General features: G+C 37.5%; 1 protein-coding gene across 6 annotated transcripts in view; it reads right to left on the bottom strand.

The window, feature by feature from the left end:
• The window catches only part of SGCE (sarcoglycan epsilon), a 33,850-nt gene that overhangs the window by 3,506 nt on the left and 11,525 nt on the right, over positions 1 to 18,819 (bottom strand). For 4 of the 6 annotated variants that reach the window (XM_064444599.1, XM_064444594.1, XM_064444597.1 and 1 more), the window contains 8 exons: positions 16,570 to 16,692; positions 13,950 to 14,107; positions 10,803 to 10,875; positions 8,993 to 9,191; positions 7,178 to 7,340; positions 3,017 to 3,228; positions 2,240 to 2,266; positions 1,344 to 1,532 (listed from right to left, as the gene is read on the bottom strand). In XM_064444599.1, coding sequence (XP_064300669.1) covers positions 1,344 to 1,532; positions 2,240 to 2,266; positions 3,017 to 3,228; positions 7,178 to 7,340; positions 8,993 to 9,191; positions 10,803 to 10,875; positions 13,950 to 14,107; positions 16,570 to 16,692 — 1,144 coding nt within the window. The remainder of the gene's footprint in view (positions 1 to 1,343; positions 1,533 to 2,239; positions 2,267 to 3,016; positions 3,229 to 7,177; positions 7,341 to 8,992; positions 9,192 to 10,802; positions 10,876 to 13,949; positions 14,108 to 16,569; positions 16,693 to 18,819) is intronic. The other 2 variants (XM_064444598.1, XM_064444595.1) reach the window with 1 other exon arrangement.

The following is an 18,819-nucleotide window of genomic DNA, read 5'->3' as shown; positions in this document are numbered from 1 at the left end:
GGTTTCTGATGTTATGCAAAGTTCAGTTTACGTAAGTGATGGATAGCGAAAAGGTGACTGTCTTGGCAACTTAATTATTGACTGTTCAATGAATGAATCTTCACCTAGTTTTACACACCAAACCAGTTTTCTTACCAAGGCAAAGTTATATTTTTGCGTACTGCTTAAGTGTCTATTTTACAGCTACCAAATATTAAGGTTGTTTTTACACAAAGGATTAGGGGTTGGAATGTAGGTGAAGGGCATAAATACTCTATGTGCAACTTAGACCTTTGGTACAGGCTTTCGCACCCCGGTCATAAAAAATTGCTCTTCTGGATAGAGAAGAAACTGTAAAAGACAGGGTAGCACACTTTGCAGTGGTTGTACAAGGGATAATTTATACAGCTATACTTTCTGGAGAATTTAGCTTTGGGACAGGGAAAAGAAAACACTCTTCTAGCACATATCCACATTATGAAGGGAATTCAGGACAAGCTGTGTAAATTAGGGCCAAGTTAGTGCTGCCACTGGACCGTATCACTAGGGGCACGCAGGCCTGCCAGCTGAGGAGCGGCCGACGAGCTAGTGTCACAGCATGGCACTGAGAAACAATGCCAGCCTCTTCTGAGGCCACTGCCTCAGATCTGCTCAACCCCAAGCACCTCAACAAAACCTTTCTAGTAATGCCTTTTTTTTTTTTCAGCACAACCGACGTGTCTGAATTAGAATGTGTGCAAAGCACTAAATGGGTTCGTCTCAGTCATTTCATTAAGTTACTGATAAATGATCTTTAAAGAATAGAAATGAATATTTTTCTGGTTTCTGTCTTGGAGAGAGGCTGGCAACAATGGCAACAGCTGAGAGCTCTGAGCAGTTTCACTGACAAGTCTGTATTTATTATCTGTGTAACGGCATATGCTCTTCTGTTCAATGTTAACATCAAACATAAACCACGTGTGACAGGTACATGACTACTTACGAAGTCTGGATTTTCTGGTATGAAACTACCAACCCGGTGGTAGTTTTATATCAGAATTCCAAAGACATGGGTTAAGAGGCAGGGTGTCTAAAACAGAACAGTTTTAACCGAATCCTCTGTCAAAATAGTTTTCTCCAAAATATGCAGAAACGTAAATGTTCCACGCAAAGCTTCTTGCCAAGTCTGCAGACTGAAACCCAGCCATCTAATTTTGTAACGGAAGGCCTTTCTTTCTGCTTGAAATGCAATCACCAGAGCAATATTGAACTACAGAGTCATTACTGATACCTCCATAATAAACACACTTCAGACGAGCAGCACTGGAATCCGTAGTTAAATCGTGCAACATAGCGAGTATTAAAAATAAAATCTAAATACTTACTGCTGTGTTTGCATCAGCGGCATACTGGTATTGTCGTAGCTGTCTGTGTGAAGGGGCGGAACAATCTCACCAGTAACTGGGTGAAACACAGGAAGTGTTGAAAGAGGCCATGCTATCTCTCTATTTTTAGACATGTCACGAAGCTCTTTGGTTGATTTCTGTATAGCACTGTGGTGGACCAACTGGATGCTATGTCAAAAGGAAATAAAATTGTAAATACATATTTTAAATGCTCTATCAAAACACAAACTTTTACAATTACTATTTTTCTTAAAAATACGAGGACATCGATGCATGCTACAGACTCTGCAGTGCAGCAATTGCAGTAAACCTTTACATAGTTAATTTAATAAATATTGGATTTATTTAATTCTTCAGGTAGTAATTATTCCATTAGATTTTGCTGTCTGGATAAGTATTCTTCATAGGATCCAAGACTGTGCAATTTACTGCTAACGTTCCATTTATTTGCTGCAGTTAAAACAAAAGTTTTGGTTAATTCCTGATTCTTGTGGTAGGTTCATAAAAACTCATTGATTAATTTTAAACCACTCCATAGTATAAGCATTGGATGCCCTCCTGGATATTTGTTCTCCTGTCCACTGCCTTTAAGATACAGGCTGGGAAGTCCAATAACCAGGAGTATAAGTTACATATTAACATATTTATTCTAACAGCACTACTTTATTTTGAATTGACAGTTGTTAATTTCAAACCCTTTTTATTCTCCTATTCTTGCCAAGACTCTGATTTAAAAGCAGCTTTCACATTTATTAATTAAACCATGGATTAGAGAGAATGAAAGAAGATTATGACACACATGTATGAAGCATGACAAGCTACTGAGAATGAAAATTAAATGGTAAAAGAAAAATAACAGGAAAGAAGACACTTACTCTGGTGTTTGCATGTTTCTCTTTTCCCTAAAAACAAAACAAAATTTATGAATTAAATAATAGCATTGATAGTTGGAACATTAAATCTATCTGATGATGAAAATAGTACATGATGTGGAAATGCTGACAAGGTTATTGCTAAACGCAGCTTGGCAGCATTTGCAGCTGGGTTTATGATGAGGCCTCGATGAACGCACGTATAAGAGACGTGATACTGATGACAGGCACACACAGACACACACACAGAGAAATGAAAATGCAAGTTAAAGAACAAGCTTCTGGCTAAAATAAATTCTGTGACAAAATGAATTTGTAGTTTGTGTAAGAAATGGCAGAAGTTACGTTACTTGCTGCTTTCCTTTTATGTGTTTTTCTTTTATGTCTAAATTCAGTTCATATCCTCAACCAGATTTATTTTATAAAAGTTAGCATTTTAGAAATTACTTAATATTTTCCTGAATCAATATTGCTTTATTAGTATTTTATTTGTTTGGGGCATTTTGGAGAGCTGTGCGTATGTGGAGATTTTGTGGAGTTTTGTCTGTATGTGAGATTTTTAACCCTTTCAACTAGAACAATTAATGGCCCTATATCCATTCTCTTGGAAATTACTGTACGTGCTTAGATGACAAATAGTCCAGTATTTCAAGCAGGTATCTTTTGGTCTGTTTTAAATGTTTTTAATGAACTGAATGAAATTCTTCTAATAAATAGTCTTGTACGCATTATAATCTTAGAAGACTCTACAATTACTTATTAGTGTGTTGAAGTACTCACACTCCTTCCCGTCGGCAGCACATGATGTAGGCAAGTATTAGAAAAAGCACCAGTGCTATTGCCGAGGGCACTGCCAGTGTAATTAGGAAATCCGAGTAATAGTCTCTGCTTTTCAGTGTATCAGAAGGTGGCTTGTATTCTCCACCATCAGGTAATATCCCCTCTCCACGGATCACTTCCTGAAAGGTGGAAACTTGTTTTGTATTGTCAACCTGATACCCAGAAAAAACAAAAAAGAGAAAAAAAAAAGAGACAATTATATAACAAAGTAACAGAGCATAAAACCCGGCAGTATTCAATGAGCCATAACATATAAAAGAACCCATATTACATGTGTGACAAATTCTACACAATTTCATTCAATCACTTCTTTTTTAACCAATAAAACCTTACATTTTGTTGAACGCTTCTGATCAATGTGATAAGTCATATCACTTTATCACATTATTTTCTGCCTACCAGAGATACTAGTTTTTTTACAGATTAATTTTAGGGATATCTCACACAAACAGCATTTGTGTAAAAATTTAGTAAACATTTTTATTGCAAACTAATTATTTGATATTGATTTCTTTTTGACAAATCAATTTCTTAATAGTCATTTAAATAACAATACTGCCCTCTCTTGTATGAAGGTGGTAAAGAGGAAGAGTGCAGTACCTATGGGTTTTCTTCCTACTTCTTCCTATTGAGCTTCATATCCAGTGCTCAAAAAAGCATGAACCGAGAGTGCTGAGGAGTGAGCAGCTCTACTGCCCTCCCCACCCACCCACCACAGGAAACACCCTGCCATGAGATGGGCATTTAGTTGATCAGAGCCACAGCTCCAAGTTCAGCTAACCTCCAGAAGGCTGCATTTCTGGTCACAAGTAATTTTTTTTTTTATTTTTATGTCTGTATCTAATGTTCCTAGAAATACAACCTTTTTTTGCTACTGATTTTCCAACTGCATTTAACTGACTGCCTTTCCCACACAACTCTTCAATTTTCTGCCTCCATTTTCTCATTATCTTCAGTTATGTATTACTGTTAAATTTTATCAGTGTTAGTTTTAAAACCCTCTCCAGATCATTGGTGAAAGTAAGTTATATTTGCCTACATGCTTGACCTTTTGCCTGACTGTTCACTGAGAAATCTTGCAACTGACCATTATTTCTTTATAATTTACACTTTAAGTCATAAAATGCTGTATTAAAACTTATGCAATGGATGAACAGGTCTTCATGGAATGCTAGAAATAATGTTATGTTGAGCTTCAGACGCATACGTGTGTGTGTGCGTGTGTGTATATATATCTTAAGTGCAAGACAGTTTGACCAAAATTAGTTCACATATTCTTCACTCATTAAATTCTGCAGTATATTTTATGTTATGAATTCTACCTGGCTGCTTAGCTGACTCTCAAGCCCTAAGCAGATGCACAGAAAAAATGCACACAGCTACTGATGACTGACCGAAGCCCACACAAAGTGTGAGAACAAGCTATCAGAAAGCAGGATTAAGAGGAAACATGTATTAAGTTGCCCCTCTTTTTGGTATTTGGGATCCACAAGCTTAAATCTGCTCTTTGATTTAGGTGCTAACTGCCAACATCACCTCATAAAAAGCGGGAGGAAGAGGATATGATGGTTGCATTTTCACTCACTGGTATCCGTTGTGGTTATGGGAAACAGAGCCCAGCGCCCTCCCTGTCCATGTATCTTGGGGAACTTCCTGCCCCTTGGCTTGGCTTGCCTTGTGAAAAGCAGACTGCGATTAGATTGAGGGAAGCTTGGCTCTGTTTTCCCTTTGATCCACCAGGTTACAGCATGCAGCAGCAATGCTGTTGGCAACAGTGAACCCCCCTAAGACTGGTTAAATTCAATTATCATGGCATGCTGCCAAAACAAGTGTCAAGTTCAAGAAGGTTGGGTTATAGGCTGCTGTAGAAAATTACGCTTCTCTTTGAGAGCTTGTTCCTGTTACACAATCTCTGCTGTTCTCAAAAGAGCACGACAACACTGCTTCATAATTAGTTTATGAGCCACTGCTACCGGACCTTCTTTCCGGAGAAGTACTTCCTAACCAGCTGCTCTCATTCTGCATGGGTACTGTTGATTATTCTTGCATTAGTGCACTATTCCTCTGCTGCTCCTTTTGAAATTCACCCTGTTTTCTAAGGCTGTTTCTCCAATTTCTCAAGACCTTTCTGAATTTTATCCTGCCCTTCAATGTACCTGCAGATCGTTTCAGTTTCATGGGTCCTGAAAATTTATTTAATAAGCACATTCCATCATCCAGCTTATTAATGAAGAATGGCAAGGAATTATTAATAATTCTGCTGTGATTACGGCTATCCAACCAGCTCTCCACTAGGTGCTAGTTTCATCTAGGCCATGGTCGTGAGCTTGCTTATGAGACAGTATCAAAAAACCTTACCAAAGAGAAATGACACCTGCTACTGCACCTCTGTTCTACTTCTTTCTTGTAGAAAGAAATCTGAGACTTGACACAGTTTGTTCTTGACGAAGGCTGACTGGCTTCTACTATTTTTCAGGTGCTGGTAAGTACAGCTTTGTACACATGTACCTTTTGCAATTTCTCATCAGAAAGCCAATAAATAGTATATAATCTGGATGTTCTTTTGAAAACAAGTATTTTCCAGCTTTCTGACCGCTTTCCTAATTTACAATGTATAGAAAAAAAGAGTTGGAAGTTATCGAATTGATTTTTTTGTATGAATACCTTTTCTCATACTCAATACATTTTTTTACATTGTACAAAAGCCTTTCATATCTCCCTTTCATTCTCCTCTTGGGTAATGTCTGAAGTAGCTCAACAATCACCTAAGTTTATGTACCTTCACCATCTTTGTTCAAACTTATCTGGAATGTTCTCTTCCAGTACTGTACCTTTGCTTGATTTTCCTTACCAGAGCTGAACACAAATAACCTTAAGAAAGCCTCTTTGGGAATCATACTCTGTCCATGGCAAATAGTCTAGTGTTCGGTTATCATTTTTCTTGTATTTGACTGAGAAGAATGTTCCCATTTATTTTGATCGCGTTAGTCAACACTACTTTGTTTTCTTTTTCTATTTCGTTTTTAACATGAAGTAAGTTTTAGATAATTTTCAGAAAGATTTTTTTAACAGCATAAAAATACCATTTAACTGGTCAGTGCTGTAGACTGAGCATTTGAGAAAAAAGAATATATACACACACACACACATTTTAGGAAAGCAAGTGTAACTAGCACTAGTAGCACACTGAATTAATGAACACCTACCTGTCCTGGTTTCAGCTGGGATAGAGTTAAATTTCTTTGTAGTAGCTAGTATGGGGCTATGTTTTGGATTTTTGCTGGAAACGGTGATAATGTGGAGATGTTTAGATGCGGAGATGTTTAGTTGAGCAGTGCTTACACTGGTCAAGCCCTTTTTCAGCTCCCCGTGCTCTGCCAGGTGCACAAGAAGCTGGGAGGGGACACAGCCGGGACAGCTGACCCCAACTGCCCAATGGGATATCCCATATGGCGTCATGCTCAGTATATAAAGCTGGGGGAAGAAGGAGGAAGAGGGGATGTTTGGAGTGATGGCGTTTGTCTTCCCAAGTAACCGTTACACGTGATGGAGCCCTGCTTTCCTGGAGGTGGCTGAACAGCTGCCTGCCCATGGGAAGCAGTGAATGAATTCCTTGTTTTGCTTTGCTGCTGTGCGCAGCTTTTGCTTTACCTATTAAACTGTCTTTATCTCAAACCATGAGTTGCCTCACTTCTTCTCTTCCAATTCTCTCCCCATCCCACCAGTGGGGAGTGAGCGAGCGGCTGCGTGGTGCTTGGTTGCTGAACGGGGCTAAACCACAACACTACCTAAGTAATTTCTCTCATTACTGTCAGTTCTGCAAGCCCTAGAGTTCTCTGGCCATTATGTAAGTCACCACTACTGCAAATGAATATGGCGGTTTCACTGGTGCTCAACTCTAACAGAATTCAGCCCACAACAAAATCCTTTCACAATCTTAAGAGTATCTTCTAGATGGAAAACAATGTCCATCAGTCATGATAAAGTGGAGTTTGGCAGAGCTGTCTGGCCAGGCTGGCAAAACTCTCACCTAAATCATATCTGGCATAAAATACTGTACTTCTACAAACATCATTTTTATACAATAATAAAATAACTCACCAGAGAGATTTTGCACCAGTCAATATGGAACTGAGTACGAAATTTTTTATCACAGGTTATTACAGGCTCCATTTCTTGACTGCATCTCAGCTGATTTTGTGGGTTTTCTACTTCTCGTAAGCATGAAGAGAATGGAACATCTGCCCCAACCATAACATACACACTGCCGAAAGAGACGAGTGACAGACTGTCAGGATACCTCTCACAAATCCCCAGAGGACAACAATACTCTTCCAAACATCACTACTGTTCACAGTAACATTCAGCTGTGCTTTAAAGGTTAAAATTTCTTTTTCAAAAATAATTTTCTCGATACTATACTTTATCTAAGCATATGAATAACATACTGAAAACAAAAGGATTTTTCTAGTTTCTTATTACAACTTATTCTGTTTTGCTGCATAGTGTAAATGTTTGCTCACCATTAGAGTTGTCAACTTCTATGAAGTCACAGAGCTCCAAGTGTAAGTTCCTCATGTAAGTAAATCTTCACTACTTTTGAAAATCACATTCAAAAGTATAATTTTATCTTAAGGAAATCTTCAGACTTGCTCAGCATAGTATTGTTAAAGAAGTTATCCCCATGTTTTTTTTTAAAAAAATTCATGAGGACTAGTTATTTCTATGCCTAATACTAATATGAAGCTGCCAAAGCTCCCACCTTCTCCTAAAAGATTCCATACTGTAGCTAGGTACTGCCAGCAAAGTTTGCAGAATACTGAAAGCGGAATATAAGCTTAATGCTTCATTTAGCACCACAGTACACAAAGTAAGAGCTACTGCACTAACTGTATTATTAATTTTCATATTTGAATATGTAGAACGCTGCTGGAAAAGACAGTCCGCTGCACCGGGTAATAATGTACCAATGGATCCTGAAACATAAATTAGGTCATGGCTGCTGTTTGGTATACGAGGCATTATCTGACTAAATGTTTGAAAGGTAGCCGCTTGTGTTGAGTGGTTCTGTTGGCTAGTCACTTTCCTTCTTTAGATGTACTCAGAAACTCCAGGTGCACAAAAGGGCTCTGAAAAAACAACCGTTTCTGCACACATCTGGCATTTTGAATCCTCAGTCCTTTCTTAGGCATTATTTGACACAAAATATTTAAAAATAGCTAGGCGTCTTTATTTTTGCCAGAGAAAAGCACTACCACAACTATCCTTTGAAAAGACTGAATCCTTATTAGTCCCTAATTTAAGTATTGTATTTCAGAACAGAATTTATGGTTACAAATCCCAACCAGAAATAGTGCATTCCTGGAATTTACACACAGTAACTTGAATTCCCCAGATACCTCAGCTTATCACTTTCAGATTGAAGTCCACAGTGCTCCTGAAGCAGGTAACTATCACTAAGAGTATGGCCACAAATGACACTGTTACATGCTAAATGCTCTCAGAAATCCAACTGTCTTTGGAACCTAGGCTCTATCACACCTTACTTCAAAATTTAGAGTTTTGTGAACTGGGAACTACTGAATACTCGAAAAGGGTGCCAGAAGTAAGACTGGAGTTACAAAATAGATATGTGTACTACCAGCTGGTTTATAATTAATGGAATTTATTAGTATCTCTTGGATTGTAAAATCAATATATAGCAACTGTTACCTGTTGAAATGGTATCTAACATGATAAACCCATGGTATAATGGAAGCTCAGAACATCAGTAAACTTTTCATTTCTAATATCAATCTGGATTTCCAAAACATAAAACAGCAATTGCAAAATTTCTACAAAACCTGAAAAAAATATTAAGCTTTTCAGAAAGAAAAAAGAGTAAAGCAAAAACAACAGACTGACACATGTGCTTACCCCTCTTTCATGTCATTAATAGGAAGTGGAACTCTCCCTCCCCTGTCAAGGGCTGAAGTAATGTTTATAGCATTCAAGCGTTCTGGCTGCCACACATTTTTCACTGCTCCGAGAAAGTCACCAAGAACTTCACTTGCTAACATTTCTTCTACGTTCATATTCCTTATGAAGAACTCCGCTTGATACGGTAAAGGAAAATCTAGTTGTGTTGAAAAAGGAAGAGTTTTGCCTTAAACAAAGGCTCCATAACAAAGAATTTGAAGTAATGATTAACGTGATACCACTCTAAGATTGATAGACCTTTCCAAAAATCTTGTATTTGAACTAGCTCATTTTGAACGTAAAGTGATTATGTTTTAATTAAATAGTTAGTACCATTAGCTGTTACTTAAGCTGAAAACCACTGGCTCTTTATAAAGCAACTGGGAGATGAAGGAGTGGTCTAGAGGAAGTCTCAGCAGGTAAATCTTCATTAAACAGACAAAACTGCATTCATGCTAATTTTGGGGTCAAAACCGATCTGCAGTGACAACAGATTCCAACCTGCAATACTCCAGACTATAAATATATAAATATGATGAAGAGAACTAATTTTAGGACACAAACTATTCATTTTTTTAAAATGAAATGTGCATACGTGCCATAATCTGTTGTTTTCTGGATCTGCCTATACAATTCGGCTGAGGCCAATTGTATGAGGTTTAACAAGGCCAAGTGCTGGGTCCTACAACTGGGTCACAACAAACCCAACCCACAACGCTACAGGCTTGGGCAAGAGTGGCTGGAAGCTGCCTGGCAGAGAAGGGGTTGTTGGTTGACAGCCGGCTGAACATGAGCCAGCAGCGTGCTCAGGCGGCCAAGAAGGCCAACAGCATCCTGGCTTCTATCAGGAATAGCGTGGCCAGCAGGAGCAGGGAGGTGATCATGCCCCTGTACTCAGCACTGGTGAGGCCACACCTCGAATACTGTGTTCAGCTTTGGGCCCCTCAGTACAAGAAGGACATTGAATTGCTGGAGCATGTCCAGAGAAGGGCAACAAAGCTGGTGAAGGGTCTGGAGAATGTGTCTTACAAGGAGCAGCTGAGGGAACTGGGGTGTTTAGCCTGGAGAAGAGGAGGCTGAGGGGAGACCTTATCGCTCTCTACAACTACCTGAAAGGAGGTTGTAGTGAGGTGGGTGTTGGTCTCTTCTCCCAGGTCACTAGCGATAGGATGAGAGGAAAGAGCTTCAAGTTGCATCAGGGGAGGTTTAGATTGGATATTAGGAAAAATTTCTTTACTGACAGAGTGGTCAAGCATTTGAACAGGCTGCCCAGGGAGGTGGTGGAGTCACCATCCCTGGAGATATTTAAAAGACATGTAGATGTAGTATTTCAGGGCATGATTTAGGAGGCACGGTGGTGTTGGGTTGACAGTTGGACTTGATGATCCTAGAGGTCTTTTCCAACCTTAATGATTCTATGATTCTAATTGTTCTCTGCATAAATAACATGCAGAACTAAGCAAACTAAACAACAGGCAGAAAGAGAGTAAAATTCTTCACATAAGGTCCATTTGAAAAGACGGGAAAAAAATTAAATTAATTATTACAAAAGCAAACATGCTTTTTTAATTATTTATTTATGAATGAGGAATAGTAGTAGAAGAATCAAAAGAGGGAAAACTCTCTTACTTCGCCATTATGCCCCCACATTTGGCTTGAACACCAGACAACTATTTTACATTGATTTTTTAATCTTAAAAGAATAGGAGCCCGTAAGATGTTTTTGCTTTTTCAGTTCAAAACACAACAAGCTATTTTCTGTACGTACCTTCTGCTGACATTATATTAATGATCAAGTTATGTCTTGCTGTCTCAAAGGTCCGCCTGTTATATGCAGTGATCTAGAGGAGAGAGAAAAAAAAAAGATATGATTGCAAAACAACAATGCAAATATGAAAATCAGGTAAATGAAACAATGAAAATCAGATTGATAATTTAGAAATACTTATCACCTTTTAAATGCTTTTCTTCCTTATTTTGAGATGTATAAACATTCATTAATATAAAATTTGAAAGGTAAGATCAATTTATTTGATGCAGTACTATCTTCAAGTCAGGATACTGTAATTTTCTCAACCAGTCTATAGCTAAATACAATTATCCAAGGGATATACATGAATATAATATATTTTGGTCCAGATAGAAGTGTTCCGCCATACATGAGTATTCTTTCATTTCTGCTATCTTTGATTTAAAAACAACCACAAGCAAAGGCTGGTTTCTCCATTTCCCTTTCCACCCTCTACCAATACTGTAAGATCTACATTCGTTGATAGCTCCTAAGGAACTGAACTAGATGGAGATATTTAAAGAGAGTGTTGGGATCGCAGCAATTCTAATCTTTGGGATTGGGATTTAGTTTTAGCTCTAGCCTCACTGAAGTCATACTCCACGAATGGATTCACAAGCATTGCTCCAACACAAGTAGTTTTTTAAAAAATCATGGAATCTGTAATTGTAGGAAAACTGAAAACTAGCAGTGAGATGCAACTTATTTGGGGGAGCTTATGCCAGGGTTGTCAAGCATGCAAACAGGCTGCCCAGGGAAGTGGTTGAGTCACCATCTCTGGAGGTATTTAAAAGATGTATAGATGTGGTGCTTTGGGACCTATTTTAGTGGTGGGCTTGGCAGTGTTAGGTATACAGTTGGACTCAATGATTGTAAAGGGTCTTTTCCAACCTAAATGATTCTATGAATCATGCCCAAATCATGTAAGAATACTAATCTTACAGTTGAAATGTACAGGATGCCTGAAAAGCTCACAAGTGGTTACTCCTTAGTGGTGACTGTACTCCAAAGTTGTACTGTGATTAAGTGCTCATTTGTAAGAAATACAGAATGAGACTGGATATCTGTATAATTATGTTTTAATCTACTTTTTTTTTTTCCTGAAAAGTAATCTTTCATGAAACAAATTGAAAAAGACTAACTTTCTTCCTAATTTTAGACTTCATTCATTTCAGGGACAGAGGAGAGGCACAGCAGTGGCAACAGTGACAGAACTATGCTGCCTCTCAGCAAACAGAGCTACAAAGCATTGTGACGCTGATTATTAAACAACAACAAAAAAGTAATACATGTTGCACTTTTAAGGGATTTAAATGAGAAGGAAAAATACTCTGGAATACCTTCTGCAGGTTCGTTTAAGCATAGAGGGAAAGGCTTACCTGACACAATTGCATCTTATGTAATGTAACAATTTCATGGCAAGATTTATAGGAAATAAACTCCTGAGATTCTTCAAATCCTCGATTCTGTTAATTTTTCAAAGGTTTTTTTCAACAGTAGTTTAAACATTGGTACTTGGAAAACCTAACTCTCTGGTTGTACAAGTTCTATACAGGAACCTGACAGTACCCACTTTGAGCCTGCGCTCCAGCAGTGAGAGTTGCCAGCATGGACCGCACACCCATCCCCAGTAATAGTGACAGTGGGGAGACTGCCTCTGTGCCCAATATTCATTCAAACACACTGTCCTGGTACAGCTTTCAAAGGAGCTTGAGCTCAAGAATGCTCTACTGCAGTGCTATGCAAAACATTAGGCTCTTCTAATCATGAGGTCTCCTCCAGTTAATTGACCTACCCATGACATCACCTCAGGAATTACAACATGATGAAAGCTATATTCAGGCCAGGAATATGCAACCACTCCTCTCAGAAGGCATTAGGAAGCAGATCAAATGCCATCTGCCCTCCACACGTACTACAGAACTAATTTAAAAGCCACAACTGAGAGGGGACTGCCATGAATTAATTTGTATGCTAGGCAAGATTTAGTTCAAATACAGGCTTGGGGCCATGCTTATAATGGAGGTCTTGATATAGATCCTAGAATCTAAAAGCACATGCCATTTTAAAAAAGGACAATTTTAAATAACAGTTTCCTCTATGGAAAGCTCAGCAGAGACTACAAGTACTTTTACAGATGTGATTAGTCTTGCTGAAATCAAAACTGAACCACGTATATAGAATTAAGCATGGGCAAAATGATCTACAGTATAGCTTAACATTTAGAGATGTCATTCTTGAGAAAGAACAACTATATAAAATGCAATTTAGAAAAAAAAATAAACTCATCAAGTGTTTAAGACAAATATACTGCTGAAGCAGCAAAATGGCTGGAGCAAGTTAATAAGCAGATTTTCCTTCACATTGTGAACCACAGTGTCTAATTCAGTCTGCTATGATATGCATCATGGAAAATATAGTCCTTTTTCCCTTTCAATTGCTGCTCAATGAATAATTGGTGCCTTTAAACATTTGGATAGCTAAATAAAGTAGCGCGTTTGTCATTGTTACACTTATAATAATAGAATTAAATACACTTAAGTGCTAATTAAAATTAAATCAATCAATAAACATGAATCAAGAACAAGATAATATTTGATGAAAAATAATTTAAAAAAACAAACAACAAACCAAAACTTGTCTATTGACTGAACACTCTATTTTCCAGTGGGGAAAAGCCTTGCCATATTTAGGGTAGAATGTTACTAAGTTCAGAATTCAGATATTCTTCAAGTACAGTTGTTTACAAAGGTTTTTTTTCCCCTATATTTTGAATACAACTTTAATATATTCATAATTTACTGAAATGAAATGCCTCTTAGAAAGACGAAGGGCAAGAATCTAGAGGCATTTAATCTAAGAATATTAAGTTTAACTGGTTATTGCTATTTACTAGTTATACCTAAAAGTAAAATATTAAATGTCATACAACTTCGCTTTCTCTCAGAAGAGGATACAATGGTATCAAATAGAAAATGTTGATTTCACACATCCTTGTCCCTGCCTTATAATCCTTCCTTTTTAATTGTAATTAACTTTTCAAAAAAAGAGGCAATGCTTGTTGAGAATTCTGAATCCCATACTCTAAAGAAAAATAAATATTTTTGAACCTTTAAAAGAAAATACCTCAATGATGGTTGGTTTGCCCACATTCTCTACAGTTGGCGAGCCATACAGCACTCCATCACTGTATGGTGTCCTTTGTATATAGCGCAGCCATCCGGGTCTGTCAGGGTAACCCATCAGGTTGGTATTAAATGTTATAGGATCATTACTTATTTCACCTAGATAAGAAAAATTATATTATTTACAGGAAAATACTATACACTTTGATTTTGATACTTCCATTAGAAAAATCTTATTCTTTCAGTTATGTCTTCTAAACATTAAAAAAAAAATTGCTAACCTCCACCATATCAGAAATATGTGAACTCCTACTCAGCACTTGTAAGTATTAAGAAATTAATATCTGGAAAGTGTAACCAACTGCAGAGATGAATGTGCTTGTACTACTTCGAGTCCTGGCTAACTCTGTGTGCTTGCACTCATTAACTAGCAGGTCTGATTTTTAGAGCTCAGTTCCACCTAGAAGTGAAACATCTAACCTCTTGACAAAAGCACAAAGGTCTTTGTCCTTTAATTCAAAAAAATTCCTTTACTTATGTTTTTAATAATGTCTCTGGAGACCCAATGAGCTGGGGGTGCACACTGTAAGGAGTGGCTGTGTAATCATCAATGTTTGAAAGCTTCTCTTAGCATCAGGATATGCACACAGGTCTTCAGCACCGACAGCCTGGCGGTAGGCTTTCTTTAGAGAACAAATTGATTCAAAAAGGATCCACTGATGGCTAGTAAAGACAACGGTCCAGATGCAATTTCTAAAAGCCCCTAAAGTTAAACCAGTACAACAGTTCTCGTGGTTCATATTGATACTCTTACACATGGCCAAATCTGACTTCTGTTTAATTTAGGTTTTGCAAGCACTAGCAGATCCTCACCATTGAGGCATGGGCAACCTTACAACAGAGGCACAGAACTCTGGCAGATCCACTCTGAGCCTGCACACACACTTCTGCACTGCGCTCCTCCAACTCGGCTTTGAAATGGCAACAGCAGCAATTGTAGGACGTGACAAGAGAAGATGACAGGCTGGCACGGAAGGCAGAAACCGAGCCCAGTGAAGAAAGAACGGCTGTCATCTCCTCCACAGAGAACAAAGAGACTAAGACTTGTTGCCAAAGGGTAACTAGTGTTCAGGTATGCATTTACACCTGGCTGTGGCTAAAAGGGACCAAACCAGCACCAGGGTCTAACGCAACTCTCCTCGCAATTCTCTCAGGATGTCCCAGTAATCTTATCACTTTCATTAAAAAATTCCCAGGATAACAGATGATTTGGGGAAAAATCTGAAAGCCACCTGTGCTACAGTCTGGTTTGCCCTTCATCAAGGCAGGCCATGCTCATGAGCCAGCACAGCAGACAAAAATAAAGACCACGATAACAGCTGGCCTTACAGTGGATTTCTGATATGATCACAATCATCTATGGGTACAACAATTTCAGCAGTATCTGACATCAGATTCATACTGCCTTTGAATCACATGAATGTCAAGGCAGGCTGGGACTGTCAGGAGTTGAAGTACAATCCACCTTTAGTAAAATTTCCATGTTCCTTCCACCTATGTGCCAAAATCAGGAGAAAACCAGGACAGAGGCAAACTTCACTCTGCCAGCCACTGTGATATGAAATGAAGACTCAGGTATACAATGTCAGGAAAAACATCAATTTTTTCAAAAAGAAATTTTTAAAACATTTGGGTTTGTTCATGACAAAATTTAACCAATGCTAACAGAAGCTTATTTGTTCTTTAAAGTGAGTTTTGAAAATAGTACTCTCAAATTAATGCAAAAGTTTATTAATGAAACAGGCTTTGATTAAATGTGCACTGTACATTAAGTTTTTAATATTTTAATAGGAAAATATAATACTTATATTTATATAAGTAGGATATCTTTATATATTTATTATTCTTTTTCATTTTTGATAAGCACGTGGGGCAGAATGTTCTCTCGTCTTCCCCGCCCCAGATTGCTTATACACATTCTAACAATCCTTTGTTTGCCTTAGGTGTACATCGAAACACCATACTTAGAAAATCACAGCTCCCCCTCTAACAGCAAACTGCTTACTACAATAAACTGTTCCTAAAGATGGGAAGAAGGCTGAATCCAAAGGAGCATTTGTTTTAAATGAAAGAAAACATCATTATGTAGTCTCATATTTGGTTTCATTTTCTGTTTTGTCTCAAGTTTACAATATGCATTCAAAGTGCTCCTTCATATAGCCTGATATATATTATGCCTGAAACAGTGATACGTGGCATTTTTAACAGACGTAATTATTAAACTTCCATGACTTCATATTTAATGCAAAAGTGAAGAAGAGGTATACTTCCTAATCTCAGTTATATGTTATCATGCCTTCCCAAATTAAGTACATTCTGCACAACACACAATTACATGCATCTTTTCACAAATGATGATCACAGACCAGAACATTTTAAACTTGTAGGATCACAAATTTCATTTCATTTAAAGATATTTCAATAGAAACTAAAAATTGTCCTTTTTATGTTATATGCTGAACTGTAAGGTATGCTAAATAGACTTCAATTTTTTTTAAGTTGTTTTTTTTTTTTTTTTCCCTGCATTTTTATATAACATGGAAGATCTTAGCATCCCATACCAGGTTTTGGGTAAGGAGGAAATTCCCCCTTAAAGTACTCTCTCTCCAAAACATGAACAAAAAGAACTCCAGCAGAAGGGTATACATTCCGATCAGAGTGCACCTTAGACAGAATCGTGTACACTGAAAAGCAGAAGGAAAGATAAGAGGAAGAAAAAAGCAAAAATGAGACATGCTCTAGATAATACAGCATGCATTTCAACAGCAATGTGGGCAATCTGGGAGAAGGAAAGCAACAAATATTAGATACTTGTTAATAAGTATTTTAAAAGGTTGCATAGATATAAGAACAGAACACAGAGCAAACCCTCTCTTTGCCCAACAGGATCCCTTCCAACACTGCAACAAACAAACCCGGCTATGTTAGGATTGCAGAAGTTGCATGAGCCATTTTTATGGCAACTAAAAAAAAACTAGGGAGACTATTATAATTTTATAGTTGGTTTATTTGTAATATTACATGAATAAAAATACATTAAATGAATGATACAATCGTGTTTTCTTGATGTTTTACATAAAAATAAGAAACATGAGAAATACAGAGGAACCTTACCGATCAATGGCACTGAGTGGAAATGGCAGATTTTTCAGTTCTTGCACAGAAAAGGACAAAACAATTCACTTCAGCTGAGGATTTCTATGAGTTCTTAAAGCTAGACTTTCTTTCTTAGACCAGTAAGTTCAGATAACATACATCTAAAAATCTGGTTTGAGAGCTCATTATTGAAGATGTTGTGATTGTACTGAATGATAAAACAGAAGGACATGGGCAATTACAGGCCACTCAGGTGCCACCGATTCCAAACAAAAAGTGAAGCCATAGTTTACAGGACTCAAAATTAAAAACCTAAAGGAAACTTAATTCAGAACTAGAATATGAAAACTAGAATATGAAAAAGCAATATGCTATTTTTTATGTAATTACAAATTTAGTTGATAAAAGGAAATCTTACTTAGGTATAACACATTTGACACAGTACTATATAAACATTTTAATGAATCGGTAGAATAAAAAAATGTGATACATTAAATAGATATGCAAGCACTTAATGAGTTGCAAAATTTAAGTATAAATGGAGAATAGTGGTCTAATAGGCATTTCTCATGGTGTCTTAACAGAACTGATTGTAGGGCATATTAAAATTCAGTAGTAATATGGAATAGTAAGTTGATGCCCTGAAAGAATCGATAATTGCTGATAAATTTTGTCAGTGAGATGAGGATTACACAAGTGGTAAACAAAGATGATAAGTCACAGATACAGAGACGCACAGCTACCTGCCTTGCTTGCTAAACTTAAAGAAACTTTAAGAGAAGTCACATCTCTGAACAAAGACTATAGGCCATACAGCACGGGGGTACTGTCATGGGGAAGAGCGACTCCGAAAGAGAGTTCAGAGTCATTGTAGCAAACTGACAAGAACAAACTCATACCTCCTAGAAGGTAAAAGGGCTCATTTCAACACTTGGATCAATATGTAACATACACCTGAAATGTGGATCAAGCACATGTAATTTTCTAATCCTGGTATAATTTCTCCAGCCTTATCATTATACCAACCTCCTTACTTGAGATCCACTTAAAAAGCCACTGCTAATTAGGCATTAATCACAGACATTCTATCCCTCGCACCACGTACTCTGTGTGGAATCTCTCTCACCTAATTTTAGATGCCTACACAAACAACATCCACCACTGAGTTAGTCAGGCTCCTTTTATAGTCAGTGGAGAAGAAACAGGCGCTTCTAGGGGTTGATTAATTTGATTTCTCCTGTAAAATGAGATGAATCATGTCCTAGATTCCTGACTACACTGACTAGATCTCCCCTGACTGCAGAGGCAGCTGAGAGGAGATGCAGACATCTGTAATGTAGACCTCTACATTTAGTTCCGTACTTCCCACTCTTCGAGACTGATATTGCAGAATTAATAGTCCAAAGCTCTGAATACACTACTGATCAAATTCCACAGCAGTTGCTTTTTCCCACTTTTAGAAACTGCTTTTAACACCATACTGAACAGAATATCTTTCTAAAAATTTTGTCTTAAAGACAATATTAAAATGGATTCGAAAATGTAAATAGTTTACTACAATTTTGTGTGGTTAATAAACCAGTTACTGTAATTTTAATTATGTAGACTTGTTTCAAGTACAGTAACATAGCTATCTGATTTGTATAATTAAAATTAGTAAATTGATGACCCAAAAGACCTTTGCACTCACTTCTGTGAATATGCTGTAAATCGAG

This window comes from Phalacrocorax carbo, chromosome 2, assembly GCF_963921805.1.
Source record: "Phalacrocorax carbo chromosome 2, bPhaCar2.1, whole genome shotgun sequence".
Taxonomy (NCBI): domain Eukaryota; kingdom Metazoa; phylum Chordata; class Aves; order Suliformes; family Phalacrocoracidae; genus Phalacrocorax; species Phalacrocorax carbo.
This window is presented reverse-complemented; position numbering and strand designations above follow the sequence as displayed.